The sequence below is a fragment of the Balaenoptera physalus genome (assembly GCF_965194825.1).
Source record: "Balaenoptera physalus genome assembly, chromosome: 14".
In the NCBI taxonomy this organism is placed as follows: Eukaryota; Metazoa; Chordata; class Mammalia; order Artiodactyla; family Balaenopteridae; genus Balaenoptera; species Balaenoptera physalus.
In genome coordinates, this window is record NC_138893.1 from 70,251,565 (window position 1) to 70,274,906 (window position 23,342).

The window sequence follows — 23,342 nt, forward strand, 5'->3', positions numbered from 1 at the left end:
TGGCTATATTAATATCAGATTAAGTAAACTTCGGAGCAAAGAAAATTACAAGAGATGTTGAGGGCTGTTACATTAAAAAAAGGGTCAGTCTACCAAGAAGACATAGCAATCCTAAATGTGTATCTACCAAACATACCTCAAAATATGTGAAGCAAAAACTAACAGAACTGAAGGAAAAATTGACAAATCCACAAGTGTATTGGAGACTTCAATAACCCTCTCTTGATACTTGACAGAACAGCTACAGAAAGTCCACAAGTGTATTGGAGACTTCAATACCCCTCTCTTGATACTTGACAGAACAGCTACAGAAAGTCAGCAAGGATATAAAAGAACTTAACAACACCATCAATCAACAGGATCTATTGATAGAACACTTCACCAAACAACAGCAGAATGCACATTCTCTTCAAGTGCCCATGGAATATATATGCCACAGTAGACAATATCCTAGGCCATAAAACACCCTCAACTAATTGAAAAGAATTGAAATCATACAAAATGTGTTCTCTGACCACTGGAATCAAGATTTTTAAAAACAGCAGAAAAATAAACGTTCCAAACATTTGGAAACTAAACAACACTCTTCCAAATAATCCACGGGTCAAAGAGGAAATCTTAAAGGAAATTTAAAAAAAACATAGAAATAAATGAAAATAAAAATACACCATATCAAAATTTGTGAGACACAGCTAAAGCTTTGTTGAGAGGGACATGTATAGCACAAATGCTGACATCAGAAAAGAGGAAAAGTCTCAAATGAATAATATAAGCTCTCACCTCAAAAACTTAGGGAAAAAAAGCAAAATAAACCCAAAACAAGGAGGAGGAAAGAAATAACAAAGAGCAGAAATCAATGATATTGAAAACAGGGAAAAAAAAGAAAGAAAATCAATGAAAAGAAAGCTGTTTCTTTTCAAAAATCAATCAAATCTCTAGCAAGACTAACGAAGAAAAACAAAAGAGATAAAAGACACAATATCAGGGATTAAACAGGCACATCACTATGGATCTTGCAGATATCAAAAAGATAACTTTTCAGAAATACTATGAACAACTCTACAGACATAAATTTGACAACTTAGATGAAATGGACCAATCCCTTAAAAAGTATAAACTACCACAATGCACCAAATATGAAACAGATAATTTGGAGACCCTGTAATTATTAAGGAAATTGAATTTGTAAGTTTAAACTTTCCCCTCCCCACCAAAATCTCCAAGCCCAGATGGTTCTAGAGAATTCTACCAAACAGTTAGGGAAGAATTAACTCCAATCTACACAATTTCTTCCAGATAATATAAGAGGTGGGAACACTTCCCAATGTTACCCTGACACCAAAACCAGATAAAACAGTACACCACCACCGCCACCACCCCCAAACACACGAAAAAAACAACCAACTACAAGACAAATAACCCTCATGAATATAGAGACAAAGATAGTTAACGATATATCAGCAAATAGAATTAAGCAACATATAAAAAGAATTATACACTGTGACTAAGTGGGGCTTATTCCAGGGATGCAAACCTGGTTCAATATTTGAAAATCAATTGATGTAATCCACTGTATTAACAGACTACAGAAAAATCACATGATTATATCAATTGATGAAGTGTAAGTGACAAAATTCAACATCTTGTCATGATAAAATCTCAGAAAACTAGGAATAGAAGGGAATTTCCTCAACTTCATAAACAGCATCTACGAAAAAAGCCTATAGCTAACATCATACTTAAGGGTGAAAAGGCTGCATGCTTTGCCCCTAAGATGAGGAACAAGAAAGAATACCCACTCTTACCACTGCTTCAACATAGTACTGGAAGTTCTGGCCAGCATAAAAAGGCAAGAAAAGGGAATAAAAAAGAAACATACAAGAAAGAAAAAACAACTGCCTATTTTCATATGACATGATTTATCTATGTAGAAAATTATAAGGAATCTACAAAAAAAAACCCCACGTAGAACTAATAAGTGAGTTAGAAGTTCACAAGGTACAAGATAAACATACAAAAATCAATTGTATTTCTGCATACCAGTGACAAGGCAGGAACACCAAAATTAAAAATACAATGTGATTTAAATCATGCAAAACAAATGAAGTACTCCAGTGTAAATCTAACAAAACCATACAGGACTTGTATACTGAAACTACAAAACACTAACGCAAAAAATCAAAGATCTAAGTAAATGAAGAGACATACCGTGTTCACGCATTGGAACACGCAACAGGGTGAAGATGCCAATTCTCCCCAAATTGATATACAAGCTTAACACAGCTCCCATCAAAATCCCAGCAAGACTTTTTGTAGATATAGACAAGATTATTCTAAAATCTATGTGAAAAGGCAAAGGAACTAGAATAGCTAAAACAATTTTAAAAAACAATAAAGTTGGAGGAGTCAGTGTATCCAATTTAAAGACTTATCACATAGTTACATAGCCAAGAATGTGTGGTATTGGCAGAGAGATGAACACATAGATCAATGGAAGCGAACAGAAAACCCCAAAATAGACTAACACAAATATGTCCAATTGATTTTGACCAAGGTGCAAAAGTAATTCAGTGGAGGAAGAATGGCCTTTTCAACAAATACTACTGGAGTAATTGGACACTCATAGGCACCCCTCCTCTAAAAAGCTTGGATAAAAATCTTGTATATTAATGCATATGTGTGGAATCTAGAAAAATGGTACAGATGAACTGGTTTGCAAGGCAGAAATAGAGACACAGATGTAGCGAACAAACGTGTGGACACCAAGGGGGGAAAGCGGGGCGGGGGGGATAAACTGGGAGATTGGGATTGACATATATACACTAATATGTATAAGATAGATAACTAATAAGAACCTGCTGTACAGCACAGGGAGCTCTACTTCGCTGTATAGGAGAAACTAACACAGAATTGTAAAACAACTATACCCAAATAAAAAAATATTTTTTTAATCTCATATCTTATAAAAAAATTAATACAAAATGGATTGTCAACTTAAATGTACAATATTATAAAACTTTTAGAAAAAAATAGGAGAAATTCATCTTTGGGATCTCGGGCTAGGCAAAGAATTCTTAGAGTTGATGCCAAATGTATGATCCATAAAAGGAAAAATTGATAAATTGGATTTCATCAAAACTAAAAACATTTCCTTAGTGAAACACCCTGTTAAGAAGATGAAAAGATAAGCTACATATTGGGAGAAAATATAAAGCCACATATCCAATAAAAGGCTAGTAAAGAATATAGAAACAATTCTCAGAACTCACAGTAAAAAGAAAACCCCAAAACCCAAAACCTGAACCCCAAACAATCCAATTAGAAAATGAGCAGAAGACATGAACTGATATTTCCCAAAAGATGAGCTATAGAGGGAAATTAGCCATGAAAAGATATTCAACATCATAAGTCATAAGAGAAATGTAAATTACAACTATAGTAAGATCACTACACACCTATCAGAAGGGTAAAAAAAAAAAAAAAATAGTGACCATCCCAAATGCTGGTAAGGATGCAGAGAAACTGGATCACTTATACGTTGCTGATGGGAATGTAAAATGGTACAGTCACTCTGAAAAACATTTTAGCAGTTTCTTGAAAAATTAAGCATGCAAATATCATATGATGTAGCAATTTCATTCCTGAACATTTTTTTCTGAAATGAAAATTTATGATCACACAAAAACCTATACATATATGTTCATAGTAGCTTTATTTGTAATAGCCAAAAAGTAGAAACAACTCAAATATCCTTCAATGGTTATATCACTCATTGTGATATATCCATACTGTGGAATGCAGTATGAACTATTCACACATGCAATAACTTGGATGAATCTCCAGAGAATTATACTGAGTGAAAAAGCCAATCTCAGAAGGTTACATACTGCATGACTCCATTTATATGACATTCTTGAAACAACATCATAGAAATGAAGGATAGATTAGTGGTTGCTAGGGGTTAAGGAGGGATGGGGCTGGAAGGGAGGTGGGTGTGGCTATAAAGGGAACAGAGGGATCCTTGTGGGGATGGAAATGTTCTGTATCTTGACTGTATCAATGTCAATGTCCTGGTTGTGATATTGTAAGATTTGCAAGATGTTACCATTCGGGGGGAAAATGGTACAGGCGAGTTTATTTCTTACAAATGCATGTGCAGTTATTTCCAAATAAGTTTAATTTAATTTTTAAAAAAAAGTCAGGAGCCAAGAATTTCTTTCCTCTGGGTTCTAGCCACCTTTCCCACAAAGGCAGATTTAAAGAGCTATCATACTTCCAGAATATAGGGGAGGGGTGGTGAGTGGAGAAGGTCAGGAGATACAAAAAAACCCCAAAACCCCTTAGCTGCCTTGTAACCAAATATCATAGTGCTCGCTTCGGTAGCACATATACTAAAATTGGAACGATACAGAGAAGATTAGCATGGCCCAAATATCATAGTGCTGCTCATGAAATGGACGGTGAGGGCCAGAGAGATGGCACCCAGCGAGAAATGAAAGAGCACAGGTGCCTGGAGTGTGTGCACACAGAGCATGTGGTATGTGGGGAGCCTGGGGGAGGCAAAAGAGCACCCCAGAGTCAATAAGGGTTAGGGCTCCACACAAGGACTATAGGCCATTCAGTCTGAGGCCATGGGCCACTGTCACTGACTGCAAGGGCAGTGCCCATCAACAGGTGTCCATTTTCAGTTCACCGGCTTTTTCCAGAGAGGTTGTGGGCTTGGGCAAAACATCCCCAGAGTGTTTTCCCCAATCTAATAAGAGTTATCCCTTAGCGATCACCTTCTGTGTGCCGGGCACCAGGCCACCAGCTTTGCATCCCCTTGGTCCTATCCACGGGTGGGGCTGCTATTTCCACATCCTGGCCTAGGAAGCCAGGCTCCAGGGGACAGCAGTGAGGCACAGGTCAAGCCCAGGCCTCTTGCCTTGGACCACATGCCTCTGCCTGCCTGGATGGTCTCATCCATAAAAGCCTTCACGCTTCCACTGTGGGAGGGAGGGGTTGGCCCCAAGAAACAGCATTCGGCCTCAAGAGACCAGGAGGTATTTCTGGGCCAATTAAATCAGACATGCTGTTATTGCTAACGTGCAATTGTTTTTCAAATCAGCAGACTTGCCTATCTCTGGATGACAATATTTAAAGAGCAAAATGCCCCATCCCGAGGGGTTCTTGTAAACCACGACCGAGGAGGCCTTCTGCAGACACAGCTACCTTCTGTCAGTTCCCTCCTTGAAAGCAGTGGCTCAGCTCTAATTGGCTGCTGGGGATAAATATTTACGGGACTGTGTAAACGGAGGCATATGCCTCCGAAGTCTGCTCGCAGGTTCTCCACGGCAGCACCCATGCAAGCCAGCGGGCTGCGGTGGGTGAGTGGGGTGGAGGTGTCTCCGAGCTGGCTATCCTTTTCCTACAAATTGACAAGCGCTGTAGTCTTCCAGACTCAGGGCGGGATGTCTAATTAAATTTCCAGACCAGGATAACGGTGTTGGCTCCTCCTGGGTTCGGGAAGGCCATAGCTTTGTGTTGGGCGGGGAGGGAGGTCCTGAGAGGATGTGCACGGCCCTCCTGAGGGCTGAATCCCACCCCTGCCCACCCGGCCCCGCAGATCTCAGGCTGGGGAGACAGATGTTCCCTATTCAGTCCTGGCTCCACCGCCCACCACCTGTAAGGGTGGGGACTCCCTCGAACTGTGGGAGACACAGCCTCCTCTGCTCTGTGGGGATGAACTTCTCACCTCACAGGCTATTATGAAGACTGATGGCAACAAGGGACAGAAAGCGCCCAGGACAGGGCCCAGCACCAAGGGGAACCTCCATGCACAGTAGCCGCTGATATATGAATAAGTGGGTCCCAACCTGGGCTACACCTGTGGGTGCTTTAAGAATACAAATCCCTTGGCCTCTCTCCAGTCCCACTGGAAAATCACCAGCACCCAGGAATCTGGGTTTTTTGGGGTTTTTTTAGGAGCTCTCTAGATGATCCTGATATTGTCAGCTAGACCCAGTCCCACCGACCTCAACCCACGTGGGTTTACCTCTAGTCCCACTTGACACAGGAAACCCTCCTGGGCTATGACATGCAGAGGGGTGAAGCCTCCAAACTCCCGCAGGACTCCTGATGGAGACCCTCCTTTGGTTTTATCCTGTCCACTCTTGCCCTAACGATTCTGCTTATTCTGGTCTCCCCAGCAAGATGGCAGGCCTCAGGGGCAGTAATGGTCCCAGCAGGTCTTGTAGCCCTTGGCCTCCCCGGAGGGCACTCCATGTGGGCTGTGCCCCACTGGCAGTTACTGGACCTCCATGAGCTCCACCCTCTTGATGTCATGGCAGAGGGTCAGGGGCTGGGCAGCCTGTGGGTTCACAGAGGTAGCCATCCTGGTTGGGGGATCAAGGGACCATCTCTGGAAAGAGAGTGGATTGATGAAATCAACTGCCCCTCTGGGTCTCAGCTGATCCTGTGAGAATTCAGGGGTGGATTTTGTCTGAGCTCAGGCTCCTTGGTCCAGGCCTCCATCAGGACAAGCAGAGCTCAGCATGGCTAAAGCCTCCTGCTGGACAGTGCCAGCCTGGGCCCAGTGCCCATGGACTGGGTCTCTGCCTGGGTCCCAGGAAGGGAGGTGGAGCCCTTGGGACTTCAGCTGAGATACCGCGGAAAGCTCAACCCATTTCACAGAATTAACTGTGGTTTTACTGTGAGCCAGAAAGACCCCCAAGCTTCACAACCACAGCCAGCAGCTGCTCCTGGAACCAGGAGAGAGGCTTCCCCGAGGTTAGGGCTTTGGGAGCATCATTTGCAACAATGACCACCATCCCTGGGTCTTTCCCTGGCACTCTCATCCCCTGCTGTTCCAGTGTCCCCTGTGTGGACACAGCCCTCCCCCCTCCCCCTCTCCTCCTTCCTGGCCTCTTCACGGTGACTGACTGGCTATTCCCTTGTGTTGTTAACCTCTTCTGAAAGTGTTCTATTCACCTTCTGCCTCAACTGGAGGGTGGCATCCCCTGAAGGCCCGCTTCCCTGAACCACCTCCTAAGAGACTGTTGTGTCTCCTCACACTCACCAGGGGGCCAGATTGGTAGGGGGCTTCCCCTTCTCTGTTCCTGCTCCTAAATGACTCCTCCTCCTCCCTTTCCCTTTGGAGCTGCAGCTGTTAGGCTTTCATCCCTCCCATCACATCCTCCTCCTTGCTGCTGGGCTCCACTGACTTCTTCACAGTGTCCGACCATGATGACCTGGGCTCCTGGCTCATCTTCTTCCTCCCCATCACCACTCTGGCCATCCTTCCAGTAGCTTGGATGTCCCCGTGTGTGTGACCTGGCTGGCATACTCCTCTCTCAGCCCCTCGACCTCTCACTTTTGACAGTCTAACCTCTGTACCCACTCCCACCATCACATCTGGGGATGTACCTCTATCAGGAGCCAACCCCCTCTGAAGCCTAGTTCAATCGTGCCGCACCCTGACCACACTCTTGACTCCTGCTTCACACTCTCTTACCTCCCACTGCAACACGTCTCACCTCACTGACACCCCCAAAACCCTTGGGTCCCACTGCCTATTTCAACTCTCTATCTCCCACCCCTGTCTTTCACTTCCCTCCTGTGATGGGCTGAACTATGTCCCCCCAAAATTCCCAAGTTGAAGCCCCTCTACCTCAGAATGGGACCGTATTTGGAGATGGGGATCTTTACAGAGGTAATTAAATTAAAATGAGGTCACTGGGGTGGGGCCCTAATCCAACATGACTGGTGTCCTTATAAGAAGAGGAGATGAGAACACAGACATCCACACACACAGAGGGAAGACGATGTGAAGACACAGGGAGAAGACGGCCATCCATGAGCCAAGGAGAGAGGCCTCGGAAGAAACCAACTCTGTTGACACCTTGATCTTGGACTTCTAGCCTCCAGAAGTGGGGGAAGATAAATGGTTGTTGTCTAAGCCCCCCAGTTGTCGTACGTTGTTATGGCAGCCTGAGCAGACTAACGAATCTCCTTACTCGGTTCAGATTCCAACATTATAGTCATTCCCCTGCCACACCTGCCCCCCACTCCCACCATTATGCTCACCAACCTTGGCTGAACCCAGCAACCCACCTTCTCCTTGCCTGAACCTCAGGACCTGAATGCTATGGGTTGGGGGGGGGGGGAATGCAAAACAATGTTAATTAATTTCTTCTGAAATGTATGACCCCAAGCCCTCAAATACGAGCTCGACACAGTCCAGGAATCTTAGCAAGTTTCCTGAGTAGGCTGTCTTTCCCACTTTGCAAGAGGCTATTTCATGTATTCTCTTCTGCCTCCAGCGTCCCACCCTCGCCTCTCTCGGTGCATAACCATGGTTCTGCGCATCTGAGGCCAGAAGCCTCTAGTCAGGAACCTCCTCTTATTCCTGCCACCACAGCCACATCCCCGTGGACCTCGGGCCCAGATTCTGTTTTCCCTGTACCAGTCAAAGGCCTCTGATTCTCTGGGTTCCATTTCCTTTTGCTTTTGCAAGAATTCCACCCCTACATTTGTCTCCTTTCTCCTCATTAACAATTTCACTTCCTGGATTACTTCCATGCACTTGCCTCTCCTACTAAAAACACTGCCCTTGAGCCCCATCCTCTTCCCACCACTCCCATTTTTCTGCTCCTTCTAGTACCAAAGTGTCTGAAAAGAACCATCCACCCTTCGAGATTCTACTCAGTGACCGTCTCATCAACAATTCCCTCCTGCTATTGGATGGCTTCCATCAGCATACAACCATTCACCCTTCCTAGTACTCTAGTCTGACTTTGGTAAAGGTCACGGATGACTTAGGGTTGCTAAGCCCAGGGTCTCCTCTCTGTCCTGTTCTTCCGCAAGCTCTCAGCAGCATCCCACGTGGTCAGCGGCTCTCTCCTTCCGTCTTGGATTTTCGTGACTCATCTCTTGGTTTCCTCTTGACTTCACAGGCTGCTCTTTTGCAATCCCCTTTGCATCTTTCTCTACCTGACCTCCAAGGCCCCATTCTTCCGTTTCCAGATGATCTCATCCAAGTCCGTGACTTTAAATATCACTTCTGTGCTGATGGCTCTCAAATTTATATCTCTGTACCGACCTCTCCCTTGAGCACCAGACACATAGGTCTAACTTGACTCAAGGCGTCTCAACCCTAACATACTTGGAAAGGACTTCTCCATTCTGTTGCCACTTCCCTCACCTGGTTCTCATCTCAGTGAATGGTACCACCATCTACTCAGTTGCTCACATCAAAAACCTAGGACTCTTGCTCATTCCTCTTTTCCTTATTGTCACTTCTAGTTTGAAACTTATCTAGACCCCATCCATGTCTTTCCATCTTCACTCTCCACTCTAGCCCAAGCTGCCTTAATCTTTCATTTTTACACCAAAATTGTATCCTAAGTGGTTTCCCTGTTTTCCTTCCGTGGGAAGGGGCACTCCAGAGAGGAGAGTTCTGTGAAAGATTGGCTTCCCGCTGTGCAGATGACACAGTCAGTGCTAACTGGATTAATTAGATTTCCAAAGGGAAGGCATGTATGCGCCCCCTCCTTTCTGCCGTGCTTCCTTTAGAAACAGCACTTCCATTCAGAAAGCCAGATCAAGTGTCATTAACAAATTAATTCCGATTAGCGCACCCAAGCACTCAGACCCCAAGGCAGTCCTGGTCAGTTCTGCAGAGAGATGGCTTGGGCCTGGCCTGCTAATAAAGTGGGAACCGTACTGGAAGCAGAGGCGATTCTTTTGATGCCTGTCTCTTTCCCTGGAGAGGAGAAGAGTGGGATTTGATTACACCATGGTCTGCTGAGGGAATCAACTCACTTTCAAATCATAAGTTATTAATTCCCCCACTTGGCAGTGAGGTCGGTGAGAACAGGGTCAACTCTTACACCTCCCTGTGACCCATGCAGCCTCTGATTTAAGACCAAGCACTTGTAGGTGCCCAAGAATCGAATGAAAGAATAATTCATTGGTAAGTGGGAAATAAGTCTGGGACCCAGTATCCTTAGTAGTCCTTCGTTCTTTTATTTAACAAATATAATTGGGGACCAACTGTGTTTGGGACAGCAGATTCAGAAGTTAAACCAGGTAAGGGCCCTGTTCTCCTGGACCTTATAGACTTGGAGGGTGGGGCAGGACAGATAATCAGCATGAATCAAACAAATAAAAAGCTGACTTCAGAGGGTGAGAAATGCAATCAAGATGAGAAAACAGGACAAGGGGACAGAGTGTGCTGGGGAGAGCTGGGGGATGCTCAAGGAGGGTCTAGGGCGGGGCACCTGAGCTGAGTTTGGGATGGTGCAAGGAGCCAGCCAGCCCTGGGGGAAGAACTTTCTAGGGAGAGGGAAGTGCCTGTGGCCATACATCCAAGCCCCACCACCTTCTCATTCTCTCAGTACATTTAGCATGGCCACCTTTTCCGGCCAGACTGCTCTCCTCATGGTACTGCAGTTGGTCTGCTTGCCTGGACACTGTCCCTCCTTCCTGCCCCTCTCACTCATGTCACAGGGCTTTGCTCAATTCCCACCTCTTCCTACAAAGCCTTTCAAAAGCCTCCCAATTAGAAGGGCTCCCTCCCCTCTCCGAAGTCCTGGAACATTTATTTGGCACCTGCTGGCTCTACTGCCTTACATGGGTAGACACTGCATTACTATGTACTTAAATCTGCTCCCTCATCTGCCATCCCTTCCCCGATTCCTATCGAAGGGGCTGCTCAGGGCCAGGGGTTCATCCTCTCTGTCCCTTACACTCCCTAGGCCTATCCCAGGTCCTCAGCTTACAGACACTCAGGGGGTCTGAATGGTCACCTGGCTGCATCAAAACCTGAGGGGCAGACAGAGGCTCACAGAAGTGTCACCCCTCATCTGGGAATCTCCAATGTAAGCAAGAAAGGAAAGCTCTCCATCCAGTTTCTGAGAATAGGGGTCGCTTTGGGTTTGAAAAGTAGTTTCCAGAAGGATGATTTGAAAATTTTAAGGCTCTTCCTGGATTTCTTATGGGAACGCTCAGAAACTTTCATAAGAGCAGCAGCCTGAAGGATAAGGTCAGCTTGAAGATGAAGAGTTCCGGGACCATGAAATCACAGGAAGGAGGTAGCCAACCACCCTCCCAGAGGTGGGCTCCATCCCAAATCCCTACCTGACAGCTCTCCCAGTGACTCAGACTCTTGAAATGAGTACCATCCCTGCCCACCAGTAAAACACAACTGCTTCATTGCAGCTGGCCTTCATCCAGCTCATAACCTTCCCTCCCTCAATATTCCTGGACATCCTCAGATTCCAGGGCTAGTCAGCCTCACCCAGAAAGCTAGCACATTGTCAGATGAATTACAAGGGTACAAAAGGTGCCTTCGGTTTCAAGGCACCGCGGCTGACAGTAGGACATGCCATCGGTCCTGGGTTGGAGGGAGGCCTGAGCTCCCCATGCTATGGCAAATGGGGATGAGGCATGGCTCCCGACCCTGGAGGGAGGGGAGCCGATGGGCGTGAGGATGAGATGAGCGTGGAGACGCGCTGGGCACTGCTGCTAACCTTTCACGAGGACTGTCCTGGCCTCAGCCCACTCGCTCCTCCCGTCTGACGTCAGCAGGCCGATTGGAGGTAAGCGTTCATCCTCGTTGGAAGCCATTCTGACTATCTTTCTCAACTGAGTGAACAGATCCCCCTCACTGAGACGGCGGAAATTAATCACAACATCCAAGACAAAGAACTGTGGGGGAAACAGGTCAAAGACGTCACTCAGGGCGGCCAGCCCAAGGCGTCAGGCCCTCCCTGAGCCTCCACACGGTAGCAGGGCGGGGATGCTCGGGCCCATGGTTCCCAAGGTATGTGATGGTTCTGAAGAGTCATAATGTAGGGACCAGCCCAACACTGCCGACTGTGCTGGCCTCCAAACTCCCCCAAATCAAAGAAGGTCAGATTAAACTTACTAAAGAAAGCTTGTTTCTGTAGTTCCTAGATTACATAAAACCATTATGTTTGTGGGGAATTGAGTAGAAATGGATACAACTGCTGTTGGAGGGCTGTGTCAATCAAAACTGAAAATGTGCACGCCCTATGATTCAGCAGTTGCTCTTATAAATACATACTCTAGCCTAAGGCTTAGAGAAATGTATACTCTTGTGCCCGGAAAGACATATAAAGGAATGTGCATATCAGCCTGTTTGCAATAGCAAAGCGGTACAGAGAGCCCAAATGTTCTCCAGTAGGGGAATGGTTAAGTAAATTGTGGTGTACTCGTCCAATGCATGTCTATCCAGCAGTTAAAAGGAATGAACTAGCTCTAGGTACAGCTACAGGGATAGATCTCAAACACACTGGTGAGTGGAGAAAAAAAGCAAGTCAGCAAATAATATGCAGAGAAAGATTAAAATGGAAAAACAACACACAAAATGCTCTACGCGTACGTGTACACATATACATGTGCACCTGCGTGTGCTCTGTGTGTAAGGCTTGTGAGCTGTCGTTCAGCAGTTTTGAAGCTAGAGCCTCGGGCATTGTAAAGGGTTTTATTCCTAGCCCCAGGTCAAGAATGCTTGTCAGCTGGTTGACATAAATGTCTGGTCCCACACGCTGAACAGCATACAGGTGGCCTGGCTCAGGGTGGGAGCCTGAGAGCGTTTCTGGAAGGGATGGACCCTAGGGTGCATGGGGGCTGGGAAATTCTGGGTTTGACTTTTGAACGAAGATGGAGAAAGGTCCTCGTTTTGTGGCCGGCCAGGCGTCAGGTGGGCTTCGAACCTGGGAACGGCCATCCTCCGATGGCAGACTTAGGGCTCCCGGCTTAGACTGAAAATGTCAGATGAGCCCAAGAAGAAAACACTGTAGAACAAATATCAGGGGAGTCCCCAGGGTGGGTGTCAAACTTGGGTTTTGACAGAAAACAAAACAGCTTTTAGTCAGATGGAATATTTATGTGGAGCCTCAGTATATAGAATATACTGTCTGGTGTCAGAAGTCCTCACGCCCGGCCTGTCCCCTGGGCCCCCACGGGCTCTTTTTTGTTCCCTGGAACCCAGTCTGAGGACCCTGTGGGCTTGTGACACTGGCAGACCTAGGAGGACTTCTCACCCTTGGACAAGCCACTTAACCTAAGTCTCGTTTCCTCATTTGTCAAATGGAGATTCCAAGGCCCCCTTGGCAGGGTCATCGTAGGATCAGATGGGATGAACGGAAGTGCCAAGCCCACAGTCTGGACATGGAGGTCCTGACAGTCAGTCTGTAAGCTGTCCGTCTGTCTGTATGTGGTCTCCAGGAAGGCCACGGCCTGGGTGACTGCATGTGGAAGGGCTAAGGACAGGCTGGGTCTCATTAGCGACTCTCAGTCCATCCAGGCGGTTCTTTGAACCTGACCTGGGTGGTCAGGACTGAAATGGGAACCCACTGAAGGCATTCTCAATTGATGACTCTCCTCGTTCTTAAAATCCAACCAGCGGAGAGAAATGGGACTGACCAGGAATCAAGAGACCCCACTTTGGGGCCACCCTGCCCCAGTTCACCGCGTGACTCCGGGAGGGGGTTGAACACCCTTGGAGAAGCAGGAATGCATGAGCACACGTGCGCCCCTCCCCAAGCCTGAGAGGCTGCAGCAGCCAGGGGCCGCCTACCTGGTTGCAGCAGGCCACGATGACGTGCTCAGGCTCCGGCATGACGCTGCTCTTCTGGGCCACCAGCGTGTCTTGGGTGTGGCCGGGGAGCCGGTAGGAGGAGAAGAGCCCGTAGTATTGCTTCATACAGAGCGGCTGCCCTGACAGCTGGCCCTTGGCACAGTCAGTGGGGATGGAGTGGCTGGAGGGGCGGGAGGGAAGGGAGGCAGGGAATCAGAGTTGATTCTACTCTAACCTGATTAGGCAAAGTGGGGCAGAAACACCAAACTGCATGACGATGGCTGTCAAAGAGCTCGATTTGCCACTTTCTAAAGTAGTGGAGCGCCCCGTGGAGCCCCTCGGGCTGTGCTCCGGCCTCCGTTAGTCTCCCTCACCCCGGCCTCATGCACTACGTGTGCGCAGGCGCCGATCTGGCCATTTCAGCCCTCTGGGCCTTTGCTTCTGCTGCTCTGCTTGGCACGCTTTCACCCTCACTCCTGCTCTCAACTAATGTATTTAGAAAACTCCCTCTACTCTTTTTAGAGGCTACTCCTTCATCACCTCTTCTAGAAACCTCCTCTGAGTTCAGGGTGGAAAGTTCTCTTTCTCCTGTGGTCTCAGCGTGTCTTGTGTACTTTCTTCCTTCCTTTTTTCTCCTCCTCCACTTCCTCCTCCTCCTCCTTCTGTCTCACTTTCTCTCTTTCCCTGTCTTTCCTCCTTCTGTCTCCTCCTCCTCTCCCCACCTTCCGCCTTCCCCTCCTCTTCCTCTTCCTCTTTTTTCTTCTCTCTCTTTCTGTCTCTTTCTCCCCTCCCTCCTTCCCTTCCTTCCTTCTTTCCTTTCTTCCTTCCCTCCTTCCTCCTTCCTTCCTTCCATCCTTTCAGCCAACAAATGTGACTGAGCACTCTCCGGGGCCAGGCACCAGGATCTGGGCATATAGCTGCAAACAAGACCTGAGTTTCCGGTTCTAATGGGGCGCAGGTCTGGAGTACGTAGTGGGGCAAAAACAGCAAGCAGGTAGTGAGACAGGATGATGAGACAGTGACTGGTGGGGCAGAAGGAGCGACCAGGGACCTCAGGGAGGCCAGGGAGCCTCACTGTGGACCAGACCTGTGAGCTGAGCCCTGAGGGTAAGAAGCAGGCAGGAGGTGTGCTGGGTGGGGTGTCCCAGGGCCCTCCTGCTCCAAGTGTGGGTGTCAGACTGAACTGTAATGACCAGCTCACGACAGGGTGAGCGTGGGCCTCCAGAAGGAGCTTTCAGAAACTTGTAACAGGTTGACAGAGGACGTTTGTGTGTGTTGAATCTAACGATAAAACAAATGGTGTCGTATTTTGTACCTTTGGGCCACTTTTCTGCTAATTCACTTCTGTGGTGTTTTACAAACCCTTTACTAAATTAAAAGAATATATTGATCCTTCACCATAGATCATTTGAGGAACACTCGTCCAAGGTGAAAGGAAGCCAGTGCATTGAAACTGAGTAAAGAGATGGCCAGAGAGGTGGGGAGACTTGTGAGTCTCCTTGGCAGTGGAAAGGTGGTACCATTTCATTCTTGGGGCAGTGAAAGCCCCAGAAGGCGAGAGCTTTCAGGGGCAGGATTTGATCTGTTTTGCTTTTGTAATGACCCTGGTTCTGTGTGGAGAATGGGTGGAAGTGGGTCAAAGGAAGAACCAGGAAGGAGGCTGTGGGCTGCTGGGAAGGTGATGGGCCTGGGGAGGGTGGTGGGAGGAGGGGAAGGGAGGCATGGGAATGGGTTCTGGAGGGAGAGTGCTGCGCCTGCACTTGGACTAGGGAAGCAGGCGAGGGAGAAAGACACCTCAGGTGACTTCTAGGGTCCTGGATTCGCCACCGAGGGTGTGTGGTGTGTTTACTGAGACGGCAGGACAAGGTGAGGGTCCAGCTGGGGTGTGGGGAGGGACCCCAAAGGCCCACTGGGGATGACTCAGCTTGCAATGACCGGGAGGCGCCCTGGTGGGGACGTCATGGGGTCGGATAATGGAGTGTGGGGCTCATGGGGACCGACACAGCTGTATTTTGTGCTGTTGATGTGTCTGTCTTGCCAAACGGTCTGAGAACCTTCTGAAGACAGGGATGCGGCCTTATTTCCCTTCGCCTTCCCAACATCAATTTGCAAAGTGAGCAAATGAATAAATGAGTAAATGAAGCGTCTAAAACAGGCGCTTGGGCAATGGCATAAATTTCCAGCCTTGTGACGTTTACGGTGATCACACGTGGGAACCTTCACGTGGATGTGTATGGGTATGCATGTCTGCGTGAGTGTGCCCACATGCATGCACACAAGCGCGTGCACACACACGTGGGGGTCTGGTGTCTAGGCTGTCAGCGATGGAAGCGTACAAGGTCGTGGGTGGTGCCCTTCCTCCTCTGCTGTCCAGCTGGACAAGGTAAGGGATGAAGCTCTCTGAAATCAGAGAGTCGGAGTGTCAGCAGCACTGAGTTCTGGGGGACAGCAGAGCTCTCCCAGCGAGGAAGACAGACACCAAAAAAACACCACGAGTAACAGTAGCCGGAAGGTCTGGTGACCCAGCGAGGGCATGGTACGGTGAGGAGTGAGCAGACAGAAGTCCAGGAGTGTTTGGTTCAGAAATGCATGGAGAGCCTGCTGTGTGCCTAACTTAGTGCTGAAAGCTTTGAAGGCGTCATCTTATAGGACAGTCACAGAAGCCCCAAGAGGCGGCTACTATTATTATTTCCATTTGACAGACAGGGGTCTATAGCTAGGAGTGATTACTCACTCCAGATCAACACGTCCTGTGGTGTGGGTGTCAGAATTCAGACTCAGGTCTGCTGACCCCAGGACCCAAGCCCTGAGCTACTCTGCACTTTGGGTCTGGGAGCCTGCCCCCTCCTCTCCAGAGGAAACAACCCTACCCTGGAGGGGCTGCAGGTCTAAGCCTCCCCCGCAAGTCTGGGTAAGACTGGGTTGGATCAAATTAAAAAGTAAGTGAAGGGGCTTCCCTGGTGGCGCAGTGGTTGAAAGTCTGCCTGCCAATGCAGGGCACACGGGTTCGAGCCCTGGTCTGGGAAGATCCCACATGTCACGGTGCAGCTAGGCCCGTGAGCCACAATTGCTGAGCCTGCGCGTCTGGAGCCTGTGCTCCGCAACAAGAGAGGCCGCGATAGTGAGAGCCCGCGCACCGCGATGAAGAGCGGCCCCTTGCCACAACTAGAGAAAGCCCTCGCACAGAAACGAAGACCCAACACAGCCATAAATAAATAAATAAAAATAAAACAAAGTAAACAATGCGTTAAAAAAAAAAAAAAAAAAAGTAAGTGAAGTTTGTCCCTGTGCCTTCCTCACCCTGCCACCTCCTGGCTGTGTGACCACAGACAAGGCCCTTAGCCTCTCTGAGCCTCAGCTTCCTCATCTGTGCAATGGACACTGCTTTGGACCCTTCTTTCTTTCCAGCATCTGATGCCCTTATATTACCTGCCTCTGGGGACTCTGAGGCCCTCTCACGGGGTCCCCCACGCCCTCTCACTCTCTCTGCTGCTCCTGGGCACCTGGTACTTGGCTGGAAAAGGGACTTTCCTCCTAAAATCAGTGATGATCCACTGTGCTTATGCAGCTCTCTCCATCTGTCAGGACACCTTTGGGTCCACTGAGTCAGCTCACCCATTTCTCAAGCTTGATGGGGTTGAGGAAACAGGCTCAGAGTGGGGAGCCCATTCTTTTCAGGTAGTGAGTAACAAGGCTGAACTCACCATCACCGCGCTCCAACAACTTTTCCTTCCCCACCTTTTGATATGCTCTCTATATTCCTGACACACTGAATCATGGCATGTGTGTATATAAGACGTATGCAGGGAGGAGGGCATTTTAAAGAGATCATGGAGGGATCGTGCTTACCCCGGGCAAAGTAACAATTAATGGCTGGGCCAGCTGGGTTAGAGGTCATTCTGATGCTCAGGAAGTTCAGGGGGGTTGTTTGCTCTGTGATGGGAGCCCAGAACACAGAGCTGGAAAAAGGCAAGTTCCCTGCCCTCTGGGAGCTCCTTGGCTAGTGTGGTAGGGAGACAGATGGGTCAACAGACTGTGCCAGAACAGGGTACTACCCTTCTCAGGCTGGGCTCCGTCCTACCTGTCCAGCAGGGCCTTGTAGCTGAGCACACCGGAGATGAGGTTGGCTGCAAACCTGCAGAGAGAGATGAGGCCTTAGTTTCTCCTCTCCAGGGCCCAGGCTCCCTCCCTCCCTCCATCCTTCAAATCCCTTCCTCCCTCCCTCCCTTCTTCCTTCATTCCTTCTTACTTCTTCTCTCTCCACCTCCCTCTCCCCCTCCCTCCCACCTCCTCTCTGTCTCTCCCAAACTCATGGACCACCCACCAGATGTCTGGCCTTGATGGTACACTAATCAGGTGGGGTTCCTGCTGCCCTGCCCCGACCCCCATGCTGTCAGTCCTTCACAAACTTTGGATTAAAAATGGTCCTGAGGAGAGAACAGGGGGGGAGGAGAGGAAACTGGAAGGTGAATGAAGAGGAGGAGGAGGAGGAGGGAGAGGAAGCCAGGAGAGGCCACAGAGCAGGCAAGAGGAGGTTGGACAGTCAGGGATGGAGTTCTTCCAGGTGAAGGCCTGTGCTGGGGCTGGACTGGGCCAAAACCCCGGGGTTCTGGGAAATCCAGTCTCCTGGGAAAAGTCAGTCATTTGGTCCCCTTAATGCTAAGGAAAAGGAAAGTGGGTGCTGGCGTGGGGAAAAAAGGCACCCGACAACCTTACCACGGGACCCTGTCGTCTTAACAGCCCATGGACGATGAGCCTGGCTTAATTGCAGCAGGAGGGAAACGCCCCCTTCGATGCAATTTTGAGAACTGTTTCCAGAAGTTGTTCATCCATCCACACACTTCCTTCTGCCCAGGGAAGGCCTGGCTGCAGGGGAAGGGGGAAGACTGCCCCCGGCCAGCAGGTTGGTCGGGCTGGTCTTGGTGAAGGAGGAGGGGGGCGGGGGTCTTCCAGCATAGTTGAGCCCTGCTCAGAGGCCGAGGTGGGCCCTGCCTCTTGTTTTTTTTTTTCCTCCCTCTGAACTGTCCCCATGCTGTGCCATATTTGGGTCTTGAGGCCAGAGACCTGGGTTTGGCTCTGAGAGACTCCGGCAGGGAGACCCTTCCTCCCGACCTGACCCTTGTGTAAACGGCCCCTCCCTTGTCATCAGTGGGCCCAGAGGCTGTTCCAGGGGCTCAGTGAGCTCTGAAATTGCAGCAGATGGCAGAGACTCTGGCGGTGGCTGGCGGGAAGAAACCACTTCCACTCCCTCAGAGCCTCTGTCCAGAGCTGGGGGCTGCAGGGCAGCAGAGGCCCTCTGAGATAGCCTGGGGCCATGGGTCCCAGTAAGAAGCCCCAGCCTCAAGCGCTGGCAGGATCAGAGGCTACAGGCTTCCTCCCAGGGCCTCAACCAGGCCCAGACTGCCATGGGGACACCTGGGGGCCCGTGACTGCCCCACCCCACCCCAAATAGATACATTCTGAGGAAGACCCTGTGTTTGTTACCCACGTGCCGCTTGCCTAACCTCCTTCTGACACCATGGCCTTGATGCCACTGTCTCAGGGCCATTCGGCCTCAGAAGGCTCAGCCGAGGCACGAGTTTCAACCTCTCCTTCCTGGTGCTGGTGCCAGGCCCCCTCCTCCAGGCAGACTCCCAAGCTGTGAGCCCAGGAGCACGGTGGCCTCACCTTAGCTGGTCATTGGTATCTTGGAAGTGTTGCCGGGCAAAGATCACAGCTGGGCTGGAGTTGACAGGCAGGGCCAGTCGGTTATTGAGATACATGTCATTCAGCCAGTACTCAGACACCTGCCAGGGAGGGTGGGGAAGGGTGCCATTACCCGCAATGGCCACACACATCTCGCCTGTGGAGCGCACCAGTCCCATCCTGGCAGCCCCAAGGGAAAATGGGGACCCTTCACTAGATCATGTACTTTTTTCATTCATTCATTCATTCCACAAACATAGGCTGAGCCCCGCTTATGGGCTAGGGCTTGTGTGCTCCCTGTCTACCACGCCTGTCCTTCAGCTTTGTCCCATTCTATCTCCTTTCTTCCATCCCAGTGTTCATCCTGGTTGTTTACTGCTTCATCCATGTCCCCTGCCCATTCTTATGAGTGTCTCATTCCTGCCTTTCACCTCTCTCTGCTTCCCTGACCTCACGCTATCCTCTGCTGCTCCCATCCCTGTTACTCATCTGCCTCCCCATTTCTGTCCCCCATCTGCCCCCATCTCTGTCCCTGTCTGTCCCCCATCCTTATCCCCATCTGCCCCCATCTCTGTCCCTGTCTGTCCTCCATCCTTATCCCCATCTGTCCTCCATCACTGTACCCTGTCTCTCCCCATCATCCCATCTCTATCCCCATCTGCCCCCTCTCTGTCCCCATCCCTATCTCCCACCCCAATCTTGTCTGTCCTTCACCCTTGCTCCTTACTATCCCTCTGTTGTCTCCCCCATGCCTGTCCCTCCATCTGCCCCATCTTTGTCACCTACCTGCCCCTCATCCAAATCCCTCTGTCTCCATGACTGCTTTCTGCCCCCTGCCCCATGGGTTCCTTGTTTGCCCCCTCCCAGCAGCTCTTACCCAGCTGGCTGTCTTTTCTTGCCGTTCCAGGAGCTTCTGCTGCAGGGTCTCACCAAGGCCACCGGGAGCCCCAAACCGCTGCACGATGGCCTGGCTCCTCCTGAATTGCTCCTCAGGCACCAGGTGCTGCATGCACCGCAGGTAGGTGGCCAGGGTCTGCTGCAGCGGGGGCACGGGGAGTTTGGGCAGCCCCTGGAAGAGAAGGTTCACAGGCTTTGGTTCCTCTTCTCATGTGTGGCCCATGCCTGTCCCCAAATTGATCCCCTGTGTCTATTTCCATCTGCCCCATCTTTGTTCCCTATCCTGGGACTCACCTGTTGCCAGGGCTCAGCTCAGCAGAATTGTGAACTTAGGAAGCTCCTGTTAGCTTTCTCCCACACCCCAGCCTGGCCTCTAGGAGGGGACAAAGTGCAGAGGAAAAGACCTTGATGCTGACACCAGACAGACATGGGTTCATGCCCCGACCCTGCTGCTGACCATCTGTGTGATCTTGAGCAAATCACCCCTACCTCTGTGCCTCAGTTTCCTACCCTGTAAAACAGAAGTAATAATCTCTATCTCTCATAAGGTCAAAGAGATCACGAATATGAAAGTGCTTATAAACCATGAAGAATGAGTGTAAGATGAAATGGTCCTGTTATTGATATTGACTGCTGGCCACTCTTAATTTAGGACTTGTTCCCAGCTGGGGCTCCACAATCCAATTGATCTCCGGACCCAAAGGGTGTGACTCTAATGGAGACATTTGGACAGTTGAAAGGTGGTGTGAGGTATAGTTCACTGCTTGCCCTAATGACCAGAATTCTGCATGATATTTCCTGGGAAGGTGACTCATGCACTGGGCTCCTTATTAAATCCCTCCCAGTTATGAAACACAGGGAGGGGCATTTAGCTGCATGTGGGTATGGGGCGCAGGTAGGGGGGAATGCATTGGAAGTTTTTCCACTCTTAATCTCTCCAAGCCTCACCTTCCTCCTTCATAGGCCATAAATAACAATTCCTATGTGAGAGAGGCACAGAGAGAATTAAATAAGAGAAACAACTGGCCCCAAATAGGCACATCATAAAATGTTATGATATTACTATCCTTATCCCTCCAGATGGATTCCTAAGAGAAAATCCATAATACCTGGGGGCCCCCAAAGTGTCTCAAGAATCTAAGTAGAACTCCCCACCCATGTCCTCCTGATCTGGGCTTCTCAGTTTACGAGCTCTGTCACCCTGGGATCTTGTGTGCGTTCAACAGTGTTATGGCTTAGCCTGGGAAGGAATTTTTGTCCCATTTTCAGATGAGGAAACTGAGGACCAGCAGGTGAAGAGACTAGTCCAAAGTCATCCAGCCATTCGATGGCAGAGCCAGGACCTGAAATCAGTCTCCGCTCCCCACCACCGACAGCCCTTCTGCTCCTTCCTCCTTGGTCGTTCTCTCCCTTGCTCCCTTTTCCATCCATCCTTTTCCTTCTTCCTCACTCAGCTGGTCACAATCGGAAACCAGGACTTTTCATACTACTGCTTAAACTTTACAAAGCTGGAAGATAGTGGGCTGCCTTCTTTTCAGGGGTTTCTCCTCTGTGGGGTGGTGGGGTCAGTGAATTTCCACCCCGGCCAGGCTGTGGAGTGAAGGGGGTCCATTGAATGTTTACCTGTGCTCTGCTCCCGCTGCTGCAGGGACTGAAGCGAGCCCCCATCCCCACCCCCGGGAGCTCTGGACAGGCGGACCCCAAGTGTGAGTGAGCCGGAGCGCATGCGCTGATGAGGGAAGGGGCTCTGCCTGTCTGAGCCTGTCTCTAGAGTTCACTGCCCTAGGGGGAGGGAGGAGGGTGTCAGTGCCAACTATGGACTGCTCCTGCCCTGGGGAACCCTTGAGGATGGGTCCGGGCAGCATTCCAGGTTGCTCAGCCCACTCCCAGAGAGCCAGGTCCAGCCTCCCCACCAAGCTGCTCTAGTTCCCTCTTCCTTCTCTTGGGGTCTTGGGGGTCTGTGTGGTGGGTGAGTGGGGAAACATCTACAGAAAGCGCAATCCAGCTGGTGGCTTGGCCAAGAGTGCCAGCAGATCTGGCTGGAGCCCCTGCTAGAAACAGGCTACCCTTCTTCGGAGCTCTGACAGTGACTCAGCCTGGGTCATGGGGAATCAGTGATGGGTAAGGAGGAGTGAAGCAGGAAATCTCTGCTCAGATGTCTCAGCCCCCTGGGGCTCTTCCCAGACTCTCGTGGGCTTCTGGCCTTGCCTGGGTACAGAGGCAGGGACTTGTACAAATGAGGGTCTTTGGGCCCTGGGGTCTTAGATCAATAAACATTTCTGGGCAATTTACGTGAGCCGGGGCTCGCATTTCTGGGCTGGACTCAGGGACAATGGAGATACAGAACCTGCTCTCCAGGCAGCCACAGTCCAAAGTGAGGGACGTGCCACGGACCAGAGGCAACAACAGAGGTGTTTGTCAGGTTGTTTTTCTGGACAATGTGGTGAGCAACTTCACGAGGAGAAGCCAGAAAATCCTGATCAGATTTTCAAATGAAGCCCTGGGGTTAGGGCTGGGGTAAGGAGGTGTCAAGAAGACAGGAAGCGCCGTGTGCAACAGCCTGCAGATCAGATGTGTCGCTGTATCACTCTGGAATGTGGGTTGAGTATGGTGGGGAGGGAGGATGGCTGCCCAGGGAAGGGTGGCATTGTCTCAGACCAATGGGGAAGACGGCGCCTAAGGCTCCAGGGCTGACAGCAGCTGGCGCTGGGATGTGACAAGGCTTAGAGTAGGGGATTCAGCCTCATCCTAAGGCAGTTCCACTGGGCTCACAGCCACTGGAGGTGGAACTTGGAGAGAGGGGAGGCCCTGAGAGAAAAGAGAGTGCCTGGCTCAGGTCAAGGGCTCTCCCTGGCCTTGGAGGCTAGGAAGTGTGGCTGTCAGCATCCCCTCAGTATTCCCTGATGCCTCTCCCACCCCTTCAGGCCTCCCCGGGCTCCCCAGCAAACTTGGGGCAGGGCTGCAGCCTGGGTCTCCTGCCCAGGACAGCACAGGGCTAGGGGCCAGGCAAGAGTTGGGGGTCAGTCCCACTCCGGACTGTTCTGGAAGCAAGAGTTTGTGAGTGGGGAGAGAGGGATCCAAACGTCACTTACAGGCTCCTCGTCACTGCTGGGACTTTTTGCTGCTGTCTTAGGGGGCGTTTTTTCGAGGATGGGCATCTTGGTGACTCCTGATT

At 49.9% G+C, this 23,342-nt stretch overlaps 1 protein-coding gene across 1 annotated transcript in view; it reads right to left on the reverse strand.

Moving 5' to 3' along the window:
* CHAT (choline O-acetyltransferase) overlaps window positions 1-23,342 on the reverse strand; it is a 53,010-nt gene extending 29,668 nt beyond the window's left edge. The window contains exons 1-6 of the mRNA XM_082424913.1: window positions 23,260-23,342; window positions 20,148-20,339; window positions 19,253-19,371; window positions 17,667-17,720; window positions 13,586-13,766; window positions 11,511-11,688 (exon numbers count right to left, since the gene is read on the reverse strand). Coding sequence (XP_082281039.1) covers window positions 11,511-11,688; window positions 13,586-13,766; window positions 17,667-17,720; window positions 19,253-19,371; window positions 20,148-20,339; window positions 23,260-23,325 — 790 coding nt within the window. The 5' untranslated portion in view covers window positions 23,326-23,342. The remainder of the gene's footprint in view (window positions 1-11,510; window positions 11,689-13,585; window positions 13,767-17,666; window positions 17,721-19,252; window positions 19,372-20,147; window positions 20,340-23,259) is intronic.